Genomic DNA, 21830 nt, shown 5'->3' on the forward strand with positions numbered 1-21830 from the left:
TTATTTACATATTAAAGGGTCGTACAGTCAGGATTTTGAGGATCTCTTTCTAAAACATTAAAAAAAAAATGTATGATAAAAAACAAATGCTAATATTAATGCACAATGGTAGACCTAAAATTAAAGTTATAAAATAAAATTAGAGACAAAACAAAAATCTATTTCAGATTTTCATATCAACTAAATACAGATAAATTAAAGAAAAATAGAATAAATGAAAAAAATCTCTACCAATAAATTCTGCATCCTTAATTCCTAATTGCACTTGAAGAAAGTTAGGAAGAGTCTTCAATAAACAGGACCACTGAAAGTGAAATTCACAGGTTCAGTATCAATTTTTATTTGTCAAATTCAACAGAAGCTAACATTGTCATCTCTTTACAAACATAAAGCCCTTACAAAACTCCAATGTATGCGAACATGTCCCCAACAAACCCATTTTAAAAAACAGCTCAGATTGGACAGAAAAACAATTAAGCAACCATTTTCACTAAACGTTTATGTCAGGATATGGGCAAGAAAATTTAAACAAATGTCAGATAAAAGCAGGACAAATATAACCGATTCAACTGAAACAAATTAGGACATTGCGATCCGTATCAGTCATAGAGGGGCATGTCTGTTTCACACAATGACTAAAATATGTCTCTTTGTATCCAACGTTGTACAGCAAGTCATTGATGGGGAAAATGAAAACAAAAAATGGAGTGGTACATGCAGTCTCTCAGTCGCTGTCACTGGAAGAGGAGTCCTTTTTCTTCGCATCTTTGCTTGGACTTTTAGATTTGTCCTTCGCTCTCTCTTTAGATTTCGGACTCTCGCTCCTTTTTCTTTTCTTCTGTTTATCAGCATCGCTCTCAGAATCGCTGCTTCCACTCTCACTCTTTTCTTTCCTCTTCCTGCCGCTCTGTCGATCATCTCGCTCTCGGCTTCTCGGTCTCTGGGAGGATCGCTCTTTGGAGCTCCTGTCTCGTCCTCTGCTCTTTGACTCCTCTGCACTCTTCCTCTTGTTTCGGTCTTCTGCGTCTCTCCCGCGGTCTCGTCTGTCTCGCTCTCTGCTTCTCGACCGGCGAGATGATCTTCTGTCCCGGCTGCTGCTGTGGCGTCTGTCACGGCCTCGGTCTCGTGATTGGCCACGCTTGTCGCGGCCTCCGGACCGGGACCTCCGTGACCCGTCACGACCCTTTTCTCTGCTTCTAGATCGGTCGCGTCGTTGCTCTCCATTCTTCTTCTTTTCCACCTCTTTTGACTTTTCCTTGTCATTCCCTTCTGAATGTTGTTTGCTCCTTTCTTTGCTTCTGTCTTTCTGCTCGCCCTCCTTGTCACGCTCTTTGGCATCTTTCTCTTTCCTGTCTTTGCTGCTTGAGCGTCCCCGTTTGTCATCCGCTTTACTGTGCTTTTCCTTTTCTCTCTTCTTTTCTTTGCTCTTGCTCCGGCTGCGAGCTTTTTTCTTTTCTGCATCAGCATCGGCCTTTTTCCGTGCATCCCTATCTCTGCTTTTGGAGCGATGTTTGTCCCTCTTCCGGTCTCTTCCTCTGGAGGGACTGCGTGATTTGTCCCGCTTTGCATCTCTCTTTTCTCGTTCAGAGTTCTTTTTTGCCTCTTCTTGTCCTGCAGCGGTGTTCTCGCTGGCTGGCTCAGTGGCTTCGGTCTTTTCCTCTGACATATCACCTCTAAAAAAAATTTTTAAAAAACACATGAAAGATTTATTTTCAAGAAAGAATAATAAATAATAGTTTTTTTTAATAAATTATATAATATAGATAACTCTTGAGTGCAAGTAACGTTTTGGAATAGCACAAGGGCAAGAAAACAAAATTTTACTTTTGAGTGAACAAGTTTATGAACTCATTGCATGAATCCTGGATGCAATATTTGTGTGCACTGTAAAAATTGCACATACTTGTCCCCTTTGATCCATCGATCCTGGGTGGCGGCTGTGTTGGCTTTAGCTTTCTGTGTCCTTTGCATTTCCTGCCTCCAGTGTGGAGGTGTCTCACTGCGGCGAAACCGATCCCATGACCGCGAGCGAGATCTAGATGGTGTCCGGTAGCGCTACAGGAAAAATAATAATAATAACAATAATAAAAATGAGCTTTAATTTTATTCACTAAAATCAAAAAGAAGATATATGTAAAACAAAACATGGATCGCTCAAAAGTTTGGTATGTAAAATTTTTTTTTAATCCAGCAAGGATGTGTGAAACTGACCAGAAGTAACAGTAAAGACATTTATAATATATATTTTTTTAATTCTATTTTTAAATGAATGCTATTCTTTTGAACTTCATAGTGCATGATGGTTTCCACAAAAAAATTATACAGCACAACTGTTTTTAACATTGATAATAATCAGAAATGTTTCTTGAGCAGCAAATCAGCATATTAGAATGATTTCTGAAGGATCACGTGACACTGAAGACTGGAGTAATGATGCTGAAAATTCAGCTTTGATCACAGGAATAAATACATTTAAATATGTATTAAAATAGAAAAAAATATTTTCAATTGTTAAAATATTTCACACTATTACTGTTTTAACTGCATTTTTGATCAAATAAATGCAGCCTTGCTAAGCATAAGAGACGTCTTTCTGAAATCTTACAGAGCCCAAACTTTTTGAGTGAATTCACATTTAACTCTCATGATCTGCCTTTCAAAGCAAATCATATTTATTCTCTCACCCTCGGTCCTCTTCCTTTAATTCTGCGCCCTGACCTGGTCATCACCAGTCTCGTGCGGTTCGGCCGCGAGTTCACCATGGGTCTGGAATATAATTTACAAGTTACGAGCAAAATATAAAAATCTCACAACATAAGTATTTCATCCATGTCTGTACAACAAATGATCCTCCACATCATTACTGAATGAAGTATCAACATATCACATTCTACCTGTCCCTTTCCCTCTCTCTCTCCCGGTCTCTTTCTCTTTGTCTGTCTTTCCCAGAGTCCTCCTTTTGCTTTTCTTTGCCCTGCTCCTCTTCGTTGGCCTTCTGGGGGCTTCGCCTCATTAGGAAGCGGTTTTCTGGAATAGCCGGGACTTCCTCTGGGCGGATGGTCGACACGGGTTGGGGATCAGCCTCTTCCTCATCAGACCTACAGAAAAAGACATGTTAAAATTCTTACTACATTAAAAATCACTTTCAGCAAGAATGAACATGATTTGTACAAAAAAAAAAAATTTTTTTAAACGATTGGCTGGCAAAATTATTTCAGATATTGTTATGAATACATTTTAATTGTATAAATTTAAAGACTGCTTATTATGTCTGTGATAATTTTGGTACTGTGTGGAGCTTTTAGTAATGATGTGCTCAACACATGGAAAGTAAATACTTCAAATTTTGAAGCATTTTATATAAGCGTTGCTGTAGGGTGAAAGACTCCCATCATAAAAGGGCAACTGCACCCTTTCTTGTCTTTCTTCTTGTGTTTCTGTTCTTTCTTTTTCTTGTGTTCCTTCTTATGTTTCTTCCGTCGTTTCTTCTCCTTCTCCGATTCCTCTGACTCCGACGAGCTGTCTGAGGAAGAGTCGTTGTCACTCTCGCTGGATGACTGATGCTTCTTTTCTTTCTTTGCTGGATGACAGAAGTTTAAGCAATACTTTAGAACACAGTATCACAATTTAACTGGAAAAAATGCGTTAGTAAGATTAAACCAAGAATAAATTTAAGTGTGATCTCTTTGAGATGCTATTTTTGCACTGCCAATCGTAATTTATTATTAATAAAAGTTTACAGGAACATTCTGCATGAATGATTAACATCCAGTCTATTCTCAAGATAGTCGTGAATAACACAAGTAATCATATGGCTCGTTTCCACTGAGCGGTACGGTTCAGTAAAGTACGGTACGCAATTATGTCCGTTTTCATTGTCAGAAGTTGGGAATGGTACCAAAATAGCGAACCGTACCACTTTTTTGGTACCCTTCTGTTGGGGTACCTAGTACAGCAAAGGGTACCAAAAGGGTGGAGCCAAACTCACTGCAGAACGTTGATTGGTTGACTAGAATCGTCACTTTTGCGTGCTACAAGGGGATAAAATACTTTGTACTTATACTTTCATAATGGCTGTTATTGTTCATTAAAACTGAGTTTTAGAGATGTGCTTCATGTCATATTGAGAAACGGCTATTGTCGCGCTTTATCGTCGATCGCTACTTTCCGGCATACACCACGCCTATCAAGTAAGGGTACTGTTGGTGGTGGAAATGCAAGCTGGATCAGGGTGTTCGGTCCCGAATCGAATCGTACTGTACTGACCCGTACCGCTCAGTGGAAACGAGCCAATAGTGACCATTAAATACTGACATCCATAACACTGGACAGTTTTATCACAATTGATGTGCATTGATTGTACTCACTTATTAAATAATAAGTTCTTTTGTCAATTCTTAATGAACTGACAGTGGCTCTGAATGCTTTTGTGTGTAGAAGTCACCACAAAATGAATGAGATGGAAGAACCGTGACTAGATCTAAAACTTTTGGATGGCACAATGCTTTATGCCTTCATTTGATTACCACTTTTTTTGATAATAAATTTGCATCAAATATAAAAATTGCATGTGTATACATATTCATTATTTCAATTTTCATATAATTTTTGTTAAATTGTCTAAGCTTAATGAGTTTATTTAATTATGCTTTTTGATTAATAAAATTTTACTTGACCATTAAAACAGAATATTTAAAATTATAACAGGAAAAACAAACAGAATCCAGAAAATGTTTTTTTTTTTTTTTTTTATAAATTAGGAAAAAAATAAAACTGATTTCATAGGGACAGCCTACTTAGGCCAGAAGCATTTTTATACACAAGTACACAAAAATATAAGGTAAAGCTAATAACATAAAACATCTAAACATTTCTAGCCTTAAACCTGAGAAAAAAAATATGCAATATCACCTTTAGATTTTGGAACAAGTTCCCCACAGTTGAGCACTTTGACCTCGGCGTAGGGTCGGCTGTTGGCATCCGTCTTCTGACTCTCGATCATCCGGATCACCTCCTGGCCGGAGATCACCTGACCAAACACCACATGAATTCTGTGGAAAAAAGCAACAAAACCTGTTAAACACTGCATAAGATATGTTACCTAGCAGTTTGTTTATCAAATATTGATAAACGCATTGTGCTGCACACTTACCCGTCCAAGTGAGCAGTTGGTTTTGTAGTTCTATGGTCAGGGACACAAAACAGTGAGGCAGAATGTAAATATAAATCTAACGAACACAAAAACAGTGATTAATGCACACCATAAATCGATCTGAGACATTATCATTTGCAGTTCATATCTAGTTCAAGACCAAACCAATGCACTGAGGACATAGACATCTATTCAACATCAAGGCTGCAAAAAAGAAAATGATAGTCGCAGACCATCGTCCATTTTCAAAGAGGGTGGTACAGTCCATTAGAAGCACGTATGCTGGACTCACATAAAGAACTGTGAGCCATTGGTGTCTTTCCCTCTGTTTGCCATCGACAGCAGGAAATCCTTGGTATGTTTCATTGAGAAGCTCTCATCTAGACAAAGAAAATGTTAGAATATTGAAATCACTGTTGTTATTGATAACTAAAACTACTAAAAAGTGCTTGAATACACCTAAAATAAAATAAATATTTAGATGAACCTACACTGAAAAAGATTAAATTAGAAATGTTGCTATGGAACTAGCTCTAAAATTACCTAAACAAAAATTTAAGCTAAATAGAAATAAAAATCCAAAAATAATACAAATAAAAGTAAATAAAAATTACTAGATATTTTGATTACTAGATATAAGCATTTGAATATAGTCTGATTTATGAACCTGGTCAATCAAGTGAATAAAGATTCATCTCAAGAAAATGACTTGAAACAATTACTCTGGAACTTTTAATCTAAAAAAAAAAAAAAAAACTGCAATATTTTATTAATTTGCACATGCTTATGTGGGGGAAAAAAGCACACTCACCTTCAAAGAAACCTCCATATATAGATTCACCACCTCTACCATTTCCTGTTAAGGCAAACATTTCTGTCAAATATCATCACACATATGATATAGATCAGGGGTGGCGAACTCCAGTCCTGGAGAGCCGCAGCCCTGCAGAGTTCAGCTCCAACCCTAATTAAAACTCACCTGCCTGTAGCTTCCGAGTAACCCATCAGACCTTGATGAACAGACTTCCTTTGTAGTGCAAGGGTTTCTGGGTAGTCTTACCAATTCCTTTCTCACCTGGAGACAGAGATGGAAAAAACCCACAAAGCAATGCATAAACACAGACCTGGAACACTTGATGTAAAACATCTCTCACAGAGACAGTAATTTTACTGCATTAAGCATCTCCCCCTCTCTCTCTCTCATATATATATATATATATATATATATATTATATAAATACCTGTGCACAGGCAGCGGAAGTTTTCACATGTCTTGGGACACGCATCCGAGAAAAGCTCCATGACCACTCGGCCCGCTGCAGCAAGGAAAACCAGCGGGAGAAAAATATTATACAGGGAAATACATCCCACATTTTCAAAAAGTAAAACGTATCCCATTCAGGTACTGAAGAGTAGCTGTGCATAGTCTCACCTGGCACATTACTGATGCCAATGTCAAAGAAGCAGCGAGGACGCTGCGCCTTCACCCCCATCGCACTGCAGGCACAAAACATAACAAACACTATTACAGCAACACATCTGAGCTTACAGACTGAGCACACCATCAATACCTGTTTCACTAGTGTAACAACACTATTACACAAACTAACAGACTCCATGACGGGCAAAACCTTTTGGTTTTGTTGAGAATTATAACTTAAGACATGTTTGACATATTTTGACAAATTCACCACATAGAGCATTAGTATTTCATATTGCTTATGCAGCAAGTCCTCTTCCTTCATGTCAATAGTTGTTCATGCCATTTTTTTTAGCATACTCTAATTAAGCGTCAATGTCAGTGTCGGCACTTTCCCTATCAGCAGAATAACACATTGCGGCCATGAACATGTCTCATAAGTCTATTCGACTTGTTTTTTGTGTTACCTTTGAGATTATAAATAACTTCAGAATAAAACGACATTAAAATGTTTATTTTTCGTGATGCTGAATGTGTTTCTCTGAGTCTCACTGCACTCAGCTTGTGCTAAAACACACGTGAAATCACCAACAGCAGCACACCCTGTGTATCCCAATTTGTTTAAACTGTTTATTTATCTAATTAGCTTTAGAAAACCGGGTAATTAGATTTGCTCATACCCGCACAAAAAGCGCAACGTTTAGCCTTTTAATGATTGAATGACTAGCATGCTAACGTGCTACATGTGTCCATTACAGAGTATATTGAGATTTCCATCTCGATCTTTCCTTTGTACAAGTCATACTGAAAGGTTTTATTTATATCTTTGACAGGAAGTATAACTTACATGTTTGATCCAAGTTAACAAATGCTACCAAAATGAAGAGAACATTAACAACATTGACTGTCGTTCTCGTGTCCTCAGCGCGCAGGTCTATGAAGATGGCGCCGTGACGATCAGCGGTGCATTCTGGGTAAAAACATAAACCGCCAGAACTTCTTCTTCTTCTTCTTCTTGGTTTTATGGCGAGTTGCAATCTTTGCGCATATCGCCACCTACTGTGCTATTATGCAATCAGGATTTTCTTTTATTATATCAGTTGTTCTGTCTCAACTCTGAAGCCAGAACTTCTTCTTCTTCTTGGTTTTTAACGGCGGCTGGCACCAACGCAAATAGGTGCATTACCGCCACCTTCTGCTCCGGAGTGTGAAACAGAGTTTTAAATTCTATTTATTTACCAACCTTGTGTCTCTTATAAAATCAAAGAATACATTACTATTTATTTCACTTGCCCATTTTATTAAAACCTCATGAATTCCATTTTTCCTTATTTCTATTATCATTTTTCTTCTTTCTTGTTCATACTTGCTACATTCAAGAAATACATGAGGTATTGTTTCTTCAACATGACATTGTTCACATAACCCATTTGGATGTTTCCCTGTTATTTTAAGAGTGCTATTTAAATTTGAGTGCCCTAGCAATATTCTGTTAAAGATAACCTCTTCTTTCCTTGACTTACCTATACACTTTATATTATGACTGACTTTGTTTATTAAACTGTAAAGGAATCTACCATTTTCCCCATTGTTCCACTTAACTTGCCATTCTTTCATCACTTTACTCCATATTAAAACCTTAATCTCTGATTTACTTAATGGAACTTGTATCTCTATCGTTTCTCTCTGTAAAGCTTGCTTTGCTAATTTATCCACTTCTTCATTTCCCCTTATTCCTATGTGTGCTGGGACCCATATAAAACTGATTGATGTATCATTTTGAACAATTCTTGAATGTATTTGTAGGATACTAAAAAGAATATCTTGGTGACATGATTTAAAAGATTTCAAACTCTTTAAGACTGAAACTGAGTCAGAACAAATTAGAACATTCTCAGGTTTGTGTTCCTCAACCCACTGCAAAGCCAAGAGCATTCCTATCATTTCTACAGTATAAACTGCCAAATGATTTGAAGTTCGCTTTACTCCACTGATCCACTGGTCATCACTGTCTTGAACTAAAAAAGCAGCCCCAGTTATTTGATGTTCTGGATCTTTTGAGCCATCTGTATACACTTGTATATGCCAGGGGTATTGGACTCTGGTATACATTGAAAATGCAGATGCCAAGTCAACAAAACATAACAAACACTATTACAGCAACACATCTGAGCTTACAGACTGAGCACACCATCAATACCTGTTTCACTAGTGTAACAACACTATTACACAAACTAACAGACTCCATGACGGGCAAAACCTTTTGGTTTTGTTGAGAATTATAACTTAAGACATGTTTGACATATTTTGAAAAATTCACCACATAGAGCATTAGTATTTCATATTGCTTATGCAGCAAGTCCTCTTCCTTCATGTCAATAGTTGTTCATGCCATTTTTTTTAGCATACTCTAATTAAGCGTCAATGTCAGTGTCGGCACTTTCCCTATCAGCAGAATAACACATTGCGGCCATGAACATGTCTCATAAGTCTATTCGACTTGTTTTTTGTGTTACCTTTGAGATTATAAATAACTTCAGAATAAAACGACATTAAAATGTTTATTTTTCGTGATGCTGAATGTGTTTCTCTGAGTCTCACTGCACTCAGCTTGTGCTAAAACACACGTGAAATCACCAACAGCAGCACACCCTGTGTATCCCAATTTGTTTAAACTGTTTATTTATCTAATTAGCTTTAGAAAACCGGGTAATTAGATTTGCTCATACCCGCACAAAAAGCGCAACGTTTAGCCTTTTAATGATTGAATGACTAGCATGCTAACGTGCTACATGTGTCCATTACAGAGTATATTGAGATTTCCATCTCGATCTTTCCTTTGTACAAGTCATACTGAAAGGTTTTATTTATATCTTTGACAGGAAGTATAACTTACATGTTTGATCCAAGTTAACAAATGCTACCAAAATGAAGAGAACATTAACAACATTGACTGTCGTTCTCGTGTCCTCAGCGCGCAGGTCTGTAAAGATGGCGCCGTGACGATCAGCGGTGCATTCTGGGTAAAAACATAAACCGCCAGAACTTCTTCTTCTTCTTCTTCTTGGTTTTATGGCGAGTTGCAATCTTTGCGCATATCGCCACCTACTGTGCTATTATGCAATCAGGATTTTCTTTTATTATATCAGTTGTTCTGTCTCAACTCTGAAGCCAGAACTTCTTCTTCTTCTTGGTTTTTAACGGCGGCTGGCACCAACGCAAATAGGTGCATTACCGCCACCTTCTGCTCCGGAGTGTGAAACAGAGTTTTAAATTCTATTTATTTACCAACCTTGTGTCTCTTATAAAATCAAAGAATACATTACTATTTATTTCACTTGCCCATTTTATTAAAACCTCATGAATTCCATTTTTCCTTATTTCTATTATCATTTTTCTTCTTTCTTGTTCATACTTGCTACATTCAAGAAATACATGAGGTATTGTTTCTTCAACATGACATTGTTCACATAACCCATTTGGATGTTTCCCTGTTATTTTAAGAGTGCTATTTACATTTGAGTGCCCTAGCAATATTCTGTTAACGATAACCTCGTCTTTCCTTGACTTACCTATACACTTTATATTATGACTTACTTTGTTTATTAAACTGTAAAGGAATCTACCATTTTCCCCATTGTTCCACTTAACTTGCCATTCTTTAATCACTTTACTCCATATTAAAACCTTAATCTCTGATTTACTTAATGGAACTTGTATCTCTATCGTTTCTCTCTGTAAAGCTTGCTTTGCTAATTTATCCACTTCTTCATTTCCCCTTATTCCTATGTCTGTGATAGTAAACTCTGAATCCATACAACTATTATTACTATTTCTCTTCTTCATTATATCTGGATTTTTGAACCGCCAGAACTAGAGACTGCGGAAGCTTAAAACGGACAAAAATCAAATAGGACTTGGAGTTTCGTTTCGCTTGAGTGTCATTATATGTAAACACATTTATTTGAATTTTTTAATTATTTTAAACATAATTCTTGTGTTTAAAATAAAAATAAATCTTGTGTCATTTGTTGAAGTTTGTTTACTCTCACTCTTTTTTCTCAGCAAAATAGACGTTAATTTGTCGCCACCTACAGGCGTAAACATACAGAGAATGAGGAGTTACGTCACGATCTTTTCACTCCGCATTGCATTTCGGGAAGGCGCCGCCATATTAGCAGGATACGCTATCCGTTCCCATGGTTACTTCTCATTCTCTATAAGGATAAATGCTTATCTTTTGTTTTGTTTTTGCCTTTAAGTTAAACAATTGAATAGAGGTTGGTGATTCTTCACCAGTTTCACTGGATCTGCTTCTGAAGGTATTGAAAACAATGAGAATTGCACTCTGCTGCACTGTAATGAACTTCAGTGTTTGCACATGAAGTGTCGTAATGAAGACAATAAGTGCTGAATATCATAACATCATGTACTGTGAAGCCACAACGACACACAAGCAGCTTCTTCCAGGAGGTTTGAGTGTCTCAGTGCTAAACATTAAAACATGCAAATGCCTGTGAAACAGACTGAGAATCTGGCAGAGGCAAATGCATCAGAGGAGGACAAACTCAAAGTCCAGTCTGTGCTATTATTCCAGCAGGTGAGTGTTCAGACATTGAGAGTGACTGAATCTGTGATATATGAGAGATGCTCATGATTCTGACGTTCATCAGTGATGCAATGAAGCTGGTCGGACTGCTTCCACCAAACTACATCTGCTTCCGCTGTAGGATTCCTGGACATCACATTAAAAACTGCCCGAGCAATGGGGTAACTGGGCTTTGAGAGATCACAGCTGCTGTGAACTTGAGCTCTTTTCCCCGTCAGTCTGTCAGAGTTTGAATGTCATTCATGAATTCACAGGACAAAAGTTGTGCTCCTCATAAACACATATGGAAATGCGCAGGGATTCCTCGTAGTTTCCTGGTGGAGGTGGATGATCCTGACAGAAAGGGAGTCATGATGGACAGCAGTGGGAAATACGTCATTCCCGTTATGGATGCGTGAGTTTACTGTACTTGCTCTTGCTGCAGGTTCTAGTGTTTGTTAAAGTCTTTTGTTTGAATCATGTTGTGTTTGATCTGTTTAGCGATGCCTATGTGATTGGGAAGAAAGAGAAGCCGCCCTTCTCAGCCCAGAATGTGGGAAATACGTCATTCCCGTTATGGATGCGTGAGTTTACTGTACTTGCTCTTGCTGCAGGTTCTAGTGTTTGTTAAAGTCTTTTGTTTGAATCAAGTTGTGTTTGATCTGTTCAGCGATGCCTATGCAATTGGGAAGAAAGAGAAGCCGCCCTTCTCACCCCAGAATGAGCCTTCATCCTCATCCTCATCCTCATCCGATCCGGTTCCTGCCGCGCTGCTGTGTCTGATCTGTAAGGATCTGCTGACCGATGCTGTGATGATTCCCTGCTGCAGGAGCAGCTACTGTGATGAATGTGAGTGTCTGATCAAACAAAGATCAGTTAGAAGCAAACAGGCTGTTTCTGACAATCTTTTGGTGTCAGGTATCAGAACGTGTCTGCTGGAGTCTGACGGACACCTTTGTCCAACCTGCAGACAGTCAGATGTTTCTCCTGACAGTTTGACCGCAAACACTGTATGAATATATATTTTGGTAATTTAATAAAGGTTATAGAAACTATGTCAAATAGTGATATATTTATTAAAGAAGTGTTACCATTGGGATACATGGAGACACTGTGATAGGTAAACTTGAAAATAAAAAATAAGAAGACAAACATGTTGCAGTTAAAATAATGTAACTAGCCAGTCAGAGAAATCTATCTGCTAAAAACACACACACAAGTTGATATGGTTTCAAAATGTTTATTTTACAAAAAAATGCACATACACAAAATAACCTAGTATTTTTGAAGTAGAGAACTAGAGTTTATTTTTATTACAGTATAATAACAATACAGAAATGCGCCTGTTCTTGCTTACATGGTTCTGTCATAGCATGAAATGATAAATGGCTCATGTTCACACACATACAAACACATTTCACATTAATCGTGTTTGTCTAAAATGTAAAAGAAAAACACTTTAGGGAACCCAAAAGCTTTTTTCACACGTATGAAAAGGGGTTAGTTCCCTTGGCTTCTCATTTTAGACTAGATATAATTGACCACAGACAGCTGTGTGCCGAGGTCAAAGGTCACATGACCACAGGGTTTGATTTAAAGTTTGGGCATCCTGGCAGCATTCAGACGCATACCAACACAGGAAGATCCGGAAGCGTAGCACATCTCTCTCAGCATGCCGCTCCATGTCTTTTTGTCTTCTTCATACCTGTGAAAGAAAACAGGTCAATACATAAACTGACATTCAGTTCTATGCTGGATCTATTCCTGGGCACTTTCTTGGAACTTGACTAATTAATTGAAATCTTTTTTCCTTTCAGAACCAGCTGGACACAGAATCGGGATGACTTACTGCCACACATCAGGGATCTCAGAAGGTCCGATGTTTTTGTCCTCCAGCTCTACAATAGCAAAGCCCCCAATGGCTAAGAGGTTTCCTCCGGTGCTCACGAGATTCACTGAGCTGCGCTCCTGAGGGAACTCTGTGAATGTGTCCCACCTGAGAGCAAATAATATTAATGTAATACAATATACATATTTCATTTTTACATGCAGAAGCAGTGAAGAGATGACAAAAAAGACGGATAAGCGCAGGAAGACGACATCTAGAATGGTACATCTCTGTACAGATACAATATTATTGTTTCATATCACAAGCAAACCTGTAAATTGCATAGTATCTAATTTGTTTGTTAGTTGTTATTGTTAGCTAAAATTAAAACTTAAAAAAATTAATTAATTGAAATAAGGCTGAAATAAAATAAAATATAAAAATATTAGATGAAAAACTTGAGAAAACTAAATTAGAGATGTTGCCTTGGCATCTAACTGAAATAAAACAAGTTACTAAAACTAAAAGTGAAATAAAAATAAATAAAACCTAAAGCTAAAATTAATAAAATTGAAATAAAAATAAATGGAAACTAAATAGAAATATTTAAAATAATAATGAAAAAAGCACATAATTGTTTTTTAAATTAAACTAAAATAAAAACCAAAACTATAAAAATAAATGCCAGTTCAAAATATTTAAAAAATACTTTAATAATATATAAATAACACTGGTGAGAAATCATACTTGTTTGTTCCAAAATCGTAGGTTTCAGATAAAGCTGTGAGTCCGTCTTCATTCACTCCCCCAGTTACAATGATTTTTCCCTTATGAACTAAGGCACCAAACATCGCTCTGGGCGTCTTCATAGCAGCCAGTTCTCGCCATTCTGACTGCTTGTGGTTGTACACGAACATTTTATTGAGAGCTTTGCTGTGAGAGAGAAAAGAGATTTATTTACTTTAAGATTTGTTTAATCAAATAATTTACAATGCACCAAATGTTGTTGACTATGTTGTTGAATATGAAATAAAAACTGACATTTTAGTACATTCTTGCTGTTATTGTGAAAAATCCATTGGCTCATGTTATTTTAAATAAAAATGTTTTGTAATCTTTCTTTAAAATGTAGTAGCTTGTGCTTCACCTCAATCTGACTTCCTGACTTAAAAGGGGCTGTTCTTCATTTTTAACTACATATACAATGTATAATTGTATAATTTTCTATTATGTATTTATATCAATATAAACTTAAGCCACTCGTTTCAAACATGCAGAGCTGTAGGTGCTACACAGACAAGAACAGTGCACAGTTTGGCAAGTTTTCTTTACTTTTTACTAGTTTTTCTGGTGTTTAGTAATAGCTGCCAATAAATGCTTAGGACTGAAGAGGAAGTTTCATCAAGCTGTTTTATCTGAAAAGATGAATACATCATTGTTCCTCATGATAAGAGCCCTTTAAGTGTCACATTGTACAGAAGATTTTTGAAGAACTTTGATGGATCACAGACAGCTGCAAACTACACCATATGTTCCTGAGCACCTCTGATCTGAGTTGCACACACACACACGCATACTCTTACTTGTCATCTGTCTTTCCTCCGATGCAGTACACCAGGTTGTTATGTGAGACAACTGAATGGCCGTGAATACGCAGAGGAAGTTTCTTGGTCTCGTGCCATTTCATCTTTCTGCAATGACATGAAATACTACTGAAGCCACACATCTGAGCCAGCAGTCAAGTGTGAAGAGCAGAATCAGCAGTTGGATAGACAAAGCTTTTGAATTCATACTCGGTGTCATAACACATGACGGAGTCGAGGGACTCGTTGGTCTGCAGGTCTTTGCCAGCGATGGCGAACAGCATGTTTTCACATTCCCCCAGACTGAACAGGCATCGAGGGCTGGGCATAGGAGGCATTGCCTTCCAATCAGCAGCAATACTGTCCAGCTGCATATGATAGAATAGTTTTAAAATGACAAATAATTTCCCATAATACCTTACAATATGGTTTAAGTTCAGTTCAAAGACCCATGAAAAGACCATAAAGATTCCATGCTGGTCCTGGTCTAGCTAGTGGACCAGCATGATCCTCTTGGTGAAGACCATGGAGATCCCTTCTGGTAAAGCTAGTTTAAGAAAACTAGTGTGGTTACCATCACACCAGCACCTAGTTTTAAAGTCATTTTGTACCTGGTAGAAGTAGCACTGCAGAGGAGACTCTTTGCTGTCTTCATCGACAAACAGGCCACCGACGATAAAGAGCTGGTTCTTCTTGGTGCAGAGACTCACGTGGTTCTTCGGCAGCTGCTCTGCCATGGCAGCCAGAAAACACTCATTCTCGGCCACGTCGTACGCCACAGCGGCCGTGTCATTGATCATGAGGATCAGGTCTCGTCCGTACATCCCCAGTCTACGATTATCGTTCAAGTAACCCGGCAGCAGCTCCTCTTCCTCCTCTGCTCCAGCCTCTCCTTCCTTCTTCTCTTTGGGTTTCTTCTCGGGGAGTTTTCCTCCGAAGGCTTCTTTGATGACTTGCAGCTTCTTCAAGAGTTCTGGATCAGCCTTGATGATGTCATCGGTCTCAACTTTCTCCCGGAAGTACCTCTCGGGAAGGAGGCGGAAGCGGATGCACTCGAACGCTTCACCCAGACTCTTGGCGTGCTTGGCCTTGTCGCTGCGCACCCACTTCATCACCGACTCAAACACAACCTCCTCCTTCTCCACGTTAAGCGTGTCTCCACCAATCAGAGCCAAGAGCTCGTGAGGTGCCAGCTGAAGGAATTCGTCCTCAGCCGCCACGGTTTCGAATCGGTCAGCGATGAAATCGCGTGCCGCTATGGCGAGCCTGGGAACGCCGAGGACCAGGCCAAGCCTGAAGACGGCGAGACAATTAAACAGCGACAGCTTGTTCTGGAGATAGTTCACACATACTGTAAACACTGAGGGAATTTGGAATCGGTTCGCCACTGCAAAGATCTCCTGAACATTGTCATCTGTCAAATCGATCTCAGCGGAATACAGATACTGGATGATCATATCCATGATATTTGGATCAACGTCATCCAGAATCACTTCCTTGCCGCTTTCCTTCTCCTTGCCGTCTTCAGAGAAGAAGAGCTCTCTGAAGTAAGGACTACAGGCGGCCATGATCAGGCGGTGGCAGGGAAAGCAGCGGTCGCCGATTTTCAAAGTGCAGTCAACAAACTTGTTCTCGTTCAGAAGTTCCTTCAGTCCATCCTGAAGCAAGGTGCTCTGGAACAGCCGTAGCTCCTCCTTCATGGCTTTAGGATCCATGCTGTTGCGTTTCAAGATGGGAATTGACGGATAAGAGAAGAAAAATGGGAGAAGGTGGCTCCAGGTCTGCTCGCCACACCGGCCGGGCTGGAAAAGGACAGAGTGCTGAAAAGATTCCCAGAGTGAAGGGGCTGTTATTTAATCCTGCCATTCTAAATATAACCCTCCCGCTCTTGTCCACCCCCACTGCCTCTGTCATCCCTCAATCCTAGTTGTGAAGAAAGGAATCCCAGTGTGATGGCCATTCTAGACAGCAGCTGTCACAGGACACATAAAGCTCTGAGGAGACTCATGAGTCGGCAAGTTTTACCAATCCCAGACTATTCTTTTATACTTTGTCTGCAAGTTTTTATGCAAGTGTCTTTGACTTCAATTCCCCACATAAATGAAGGGTTCACTAGCAGTGTTTGGAGACAGCTGCGACTACAACAGGTGATGAGCCATTTTCAGCTGCCTCAAGCACTCGGGGCATTGAGTCAAACTTTATTATTCATGCATCAGATCCTGGGAGGAGACGAAACTCTTAGTGTAGCTGGTCATACTTGTGCACTCTCAAAAAATAGTGCAAAAGTTTGCCTTTAGGGACACAGCAGCTTCAAAGTCACCCTCGAAGGGACATCTTTGTACTTATTTTACCCATACTAAGGTACTAATATGCACCTTTTAGGGGTAGATAAGGTGCAAAGTTGACCTTTTAAAGATACTACACCAGATGTACCTCTAAAGGTACAATTTTTGCACATTCTTCTGACTGTGTGGAAAACACAGCTAAAAATCAAAAACCTCAAATGTACAAATTATATCAAAGATTATTACTTCCTGGTTAAACAGCATTCGGGGTCATTATAAATACAATTCAGACTAATAATTTGAGCGTCAGTAGTGCTATTCAAAAGAGTGTATTGACCATCACGAATATGCAGGATTTCATGTTCTCCCTAGCAAATGGTTCTAGAATGATCTCAGGGCTCAGAGGAGAGCGCCAGTCACACTAGACAGTAATACTAAAATTAAAGCAGGCAGGAAGGTGTTGGTGGAAGGAGAAATGTGCAATTTAAGTCAAAGCATAAGGGATAGATGTGTGAGACTGTTAAAGAGGAAGCATGAGGAGGTATTAATGACAAGCACGAGTGAAAAACATACCAGTTTAATTGATAGAGGTTAGCTGAGGTTTATTCAGCATTTAGGTTTTTATTTTGGATGCTGTTTTCTCAGAAGTTTGGGGTTGATTAAATTGGAGCCCTACTATATTTAAACAAATCAAGGTATTTCATGCAGTAATTAAAGTTTTTTATATATTTTTTGCCCCCCATACTGGTGTAAAATTTGACCTTTTACTTATAAGTAATAAGTAATTGGTAACATTAACAAAAATGGCACGATGCAGGTCATGCACTTCCTGGACTGCCATTGAGATGAATGGGAATGCGACCTCATTAGTTTAGTTTAGTTAGTTTAGTTTTATTGATTTATATAGCACATTTAATAACGACAGTGTCGACCAAAGTGCTGTACAAAATTAAAAATAAAATACATAAAACAACTAACCATATAAAACAAATCACAAATTATGACAAAGATAACATCACACATTATCAAATATTTGACAGCATTTACTCCAGACCATAAGCCGTTTCAAAAAGATAAGTCTTAAGTGAAGATTTAAAAACCTGAAAAGAGGAGGCTGATCTTATATACAATGGTAAATTGTTCCACAGCTTTGGTGCTGCCACCGAAAAGCACAATCCCCCTTAAGTTTCAGGCTTCATTTCATAGGTACCGATAACAAAAAAGAATTTGATGACCTTAAAGGCCTGTTAGTCACATAAAAAATCATAGCTAAAGGAAGGAGATAAAAGGAAAACAAAACGGGGCCTAACACCGAACCCTGTGGTACCCCACATGTACATGCAGCATTAACAGAGGTAAAATTCTCAATAGCTACAGAGAAAGATCTCCCCTTATGACCGGCCGCAGCATTTTGGACCATCTGGAGATGAGATAAACAAGACTGAGCAATTCCTAAATACAAAGAATTACAATAATCCAATCTTGTTGAAATAAATGCATGGATAATAGTCTCCAGAACCTCAATAAAATAGAATGGTCGATAGTGTCAAAAGCCGAGCTTAGATCCAGAAGGACCAAAACCCCACATTTCCCAGAGTCGACAGCTAATAGCAAATCGTTTAACACGTTCAAAAGAGCAGTTTCTGTACTATACTGAGCTCTGAACCCAGACTGAAATTTGTCCAGTATATCACTATTCTTTAAGAAGGAGGAAAGCTGATGAAAAACAACCTTCTCCAATACCTTTAAAAGGAAAGGAAGTTTTGATATAGGTCGGTAATTGACTAGGACCTGTGGATCAAGGGTAGGCTTTTTAAGTACAGGGTGTATCACTGCATGTTTAAAACAGGATGGAACATGACCATTATTAAGACTACTATTAATAATAAACTGAATATATGGACCAGTGCTATCTAACACTTCCATAGTTAAAAATGTGGGAATAGGATCCAGAGAGCAGGATACAGGTTTCATGGACAGATAATGTCCATTAAAGAAGAAATAGACACAGGCTCAAAACGAGATAATATAGCAGAATTGCAATAATCATCAAAAGAGACATTCCCAGAGTGCACAATATTAGAGCGAATATTTTGGATCTTATTAATAAAAAAACTCTAAAAAATCATTACAAATTAAAGGAGATGCACCAGAAAATGAAATTGTAACAGGATTTAAAACCCTACTGATAGTACTAAATAAAATTTTAGGTCTGCCAGCATTGCTAGAGATAAGGTTAGAATAATATAATGACCTAGCATTCATAACAAATTTCTGGTAAGTAATTAAACAATCCCTCAATTTCATAGGAAACTTGCAATTTGTCACTTTTCCATTTTCTCTCAGCTTGCCTAAATTTCCTTCTTAAAACTCTAGCTTCACCATTTAGCCAGGGCTGACTTCTCGCTTTAGGATATTTCAATTTCAGTGGAGCAAAAGAATCCAAAATATTTGCACAGGTGTTATTAAAACTTGAGATAAAACTCTTCAAGGTCCATGTCAGAAGAAAATGATTCTAAGGAAACAGCAAATTCAGAGGAGACAAAAGCATCAGCAAATCGTATAGGTGTAAATGAATTAAGTGAACGAGTATAATAACCAGTAAGAGGTTGTTTCACAGGCCTGGATAATACGGTTTTAAAAATTATCGGCTTATGATCAGAAAAATATGAATCCTCAATCTGAGTAATCTGTAGCGAAAATCCAAAAAACAAAATTAGATCAAGACCTTTATCATGGGTAGCACCCAAGACAGACTGAGAAAGATTAAATGAATCAACAATTTGCAAAAATTTGCTCTGGTTATAGTATAACTCTACTATAACCAGCACAAATCCATCTTGAGCTGAACATATGATGATTTAGTGAACATGAGATTACAGAACATCTGGATTTGTTGACAGCGTAACAGCCAGGCCATTTATCAAAGTACAAAATATTTTATTACAAAAAGTACAAGATACAAAATGACAAGCTTTATTACACTGATACTGACAACATTAGTTCTCAAAATCAAGATTACATTTCATTTATTACATTAATGCCAATTCAAGAATGTTGTGTAACTATGAGTGTACAATATTACAGTATTGCTTCTTCACAGTTCTGCAGGTTGTGATATGAAAAGTACTGTGCTTCATCAACTAGCTACTCTCAATGAAATCTCCTGTCCAACCAATTTTTCATATACTTTGTGTATTTCAGTGCAGGTCCATCGTATTGGAGTGTGAGGAATTACAGACAAAGGGAAAAGTATCCGTAATGGATATCAGCCTCCTAAATGCAAAGAAAGGAATGAAGAATGTGACTATATGGAAGGAACTGGTGTCCATTTTCATTTACTAAAGAAAAGTTTAATTCAAGTGTGTATTTTACCTGCTCTCACAGCAACACATGTCTTTTTGCACTCTTCTTCTGTGTCAAAGCGGTTACGGTTCCCGTCACAGCCTCCGTACCAGAACTGAGCGCAGGCGTTGGCCTGCCGGTCGTAGTACCAGCGGATTTTATAGTCCCGACAAGGGCCCTGATCCAGGAGCAGCTCACAACGGGGGTCCAGAGATACAACTTCTGAACATAGATTTAAAAAAAAAAAAAAAAAGGTTTACAAGATTACATACTGTATATTTCATATCCTGTCTGGTGAACAAAATCTTCAGATATTTCACTAGGTTACTTGAATTTTCTTAATTATGTGAATCTTCAACTATAGATTTTTTTTTTTTGTTCATCAGACATTTCAATAAAAGACTGCTGATAATATAGGCAATTTGATGACAAGATGATCTGGAATGCATGTGGTATCACACATCCTGTGCATGCAGCAGACTTTGCACTTTTAAGTAAAAAAGATGCAAGTAAATGTCATAAAATGACTAAAATGCTTTATCTGTAGTCCTTTGTAATCATTTTCTAATGATGCCCCCCACAGTATACAGTATAACCAATAAAAAATCTAATAATAAAAATATACAAAATATTACGGAAAAAGATGATCAGTTAATGGACTTACAAGACTGTGGGATGGATAAATTTTTTTTCTTGTAGGCCTATTTTTCTTTTATGTACTGTATGTAACACTTATTCATGATAAACTTAATTCAAATGCTAACTATATCGCGTGTAATGCAGTCCGGTAGCCTAGGCCTCTTAATATAATTAATATAATAATTTAATAATGTTTTAATTTCTATAATATAATCATTTCTTAATTCAAAATAAAATATTAATAAATCCATCTCTGATAATATCAGGTTGCTATGGTCACGCAGGTTTGTTTACGCATTAAATTCATGGTCGTTCCCTCAACATAGGATCTCGAGGCCACGACATAAGAATGTCATTGCCTTGACAACATTATCTCATCGCCACGTCATTTTATCACGTACCCACGAGTTAAAGGGGTCATATGATGCGATTTCAAGTTTTCCTTTCTCTTTGGAGTGTTACAAGCTGATTGTGCATAGATAAGATCCCTGAAGTTGCAAAGACTAAAGTCTCAAAACCAAAGAGATATTCGTTCCCCGAAAATGTCCCCTCTCGGTCGCTGTAGTTCCCTTTCAGTCGGTCACTCTCGATGTCACGTCGGTATTGACCGAAGAATTGGGATCTCGCTTAGAGAGACCAATCTACTTCGAGTGTAACTAAACGAGCCAATGCACATTGGCATGCGATGATTGCATCCAGCTGCCGCTGACCGCATCGCGAGTATAATTAGGCAGCAGGTGCAATGCATACTCAGCTTTTCGCTTCGGAGCCGAGCGATCACATCGTTCTGCTCCCGACTACTCTACTGAGAGAAGACTGAACAAGTTCAGCTAGCTTTTTGGAGCTCTTGGTGTTGGCGGTACGGCGCTTCAGCGGTGGTGGTTTCCCGTGTCGAGTAGGTTGCACACAATAGGCTGCACTACCCCCTGTTTGTGTTACAGGCGGCCATCTCCCCTGTGCGCTTCAGCACGCTAAAAGAGCTTTTTCCCT

The 21830-nt window shown here is 38.2% G+C and overlaps 3 protein-coding genes and 1 pseudogene across 4 annotated transcripts in view; 1 reads left to right on the plus strand and 3 right to left on the minus strand.

Moving 5' to 3' along the window:
• Positions 1-311: 311 nt before the first annotated feature.
• Positions 312-6039, minus strand: ppig (peptidylprolyl isomerase G (cyclophilin G)). 2 transcript variants are annotated; one of them, XM_016560885.1, is made up of 9 exons: positions 5964-6039; positions 5445-5532; positions 5153-5182; positions 4912-5051; positions 3412-3580; positions 2895-3098; positions 2685-2766; positions 1904-2055; positions 312-1673 (listed from the first exon to the last, which is right to left on the minus strand). In XM_016560885.1, exons 1-9 carry the CDS (start codon positions 6022-6024, stop codon positions 725-727), a joined length of 1875 nt encoding a protein of 624 aa, XP_016416371.1. In that variant the 5' UTR covers positions 6025-6039; the 3' UTR covers positions 312-724. The 2 variants fall into 2 exon arrangements, with proteins under 2 accessions (XP_016416371.1, XP_016416372.1); XM_016560886.1 differs by lacking the exon at positions 5964-6039 and having other exon boundaries at positions 5153-5228; positions 5445-5529.
• A 4647-nt stretch (positions 6040-10686) lies between these two features.
• On the plus strand, positions 10687-12176 carry LOC107746615 (E3 ubiquitin-protein ligase RBBP6-like; annotated as a pseudogene).
• A 472-nt stretch (positions 12177-12648) lies between these two features.
• Positions 12649-16388, minus strand: klhl41b (kelch-like family member 41b). Its single transcript, XM_016560929.1, has 6 exons — positions 15183-16388; positions 14782-14939; positions 14572-14679; positions 13736-13921; positions 13010-13156; positions 12649-12865 (listed from the first exon to the last, which is right to left on the minus strand). The coding sequence occupies exons 1-6, from the start codon at positions 16284-16286 to the stop codon at positions 12754-12756; spliced, it is 1815 nt and encodes a 604-aa protein (XP_016416415.1). The 5' UTR covers positions 16287-16388; the 3' UTR covers positions 12649-12753.
• Positions 16389-19844: 3456 nt separating this feature from the next.
• The window catches only part of LOC107746616 (collagen alpha-1(XXVIII) chain-like), a 23380-nt gene continuing 21394 nt past the window's right edge, over positions 19845-21830 (minus strand). The window contains exons 29-30 of the mRNA XM_016560910.1: positions 20232-20423; positions 19845-20132 (exon numbers count right to left, since the gene is read on the minus strand). Of these exons, the coding sequence (XP_016416396.1) occupies positions 20125-20132; positions 20232-20423 (200 nt within the window). The 3' untranslated portion in view covers positions 19845-20124. The remainder of the gene's footprint in view (positions 20133-20231; positions 20424-21830) is intronic.

The sequence above is a fragment of the Sinocyclocheilus rhinocerous genome, unplaced genomic scaffold (assembly GCF_001515625.1).
Source record: "Sinocyclocheilus rhinocerous isolate Xijiao unplaced genomic scaffold, SAMN03320098_v1.1 scaffold588, whole genome shotgun sequence".
In the NCBI taxonomy this organism is placed as follows: domain Eukaryota; kingdom Metazoa; phylum Chordata; class Actinopteri; order Cypriniformes; family Cyprinidae; genus Sinocyclocheilus; species Sinocyclocheilus rhinocerous.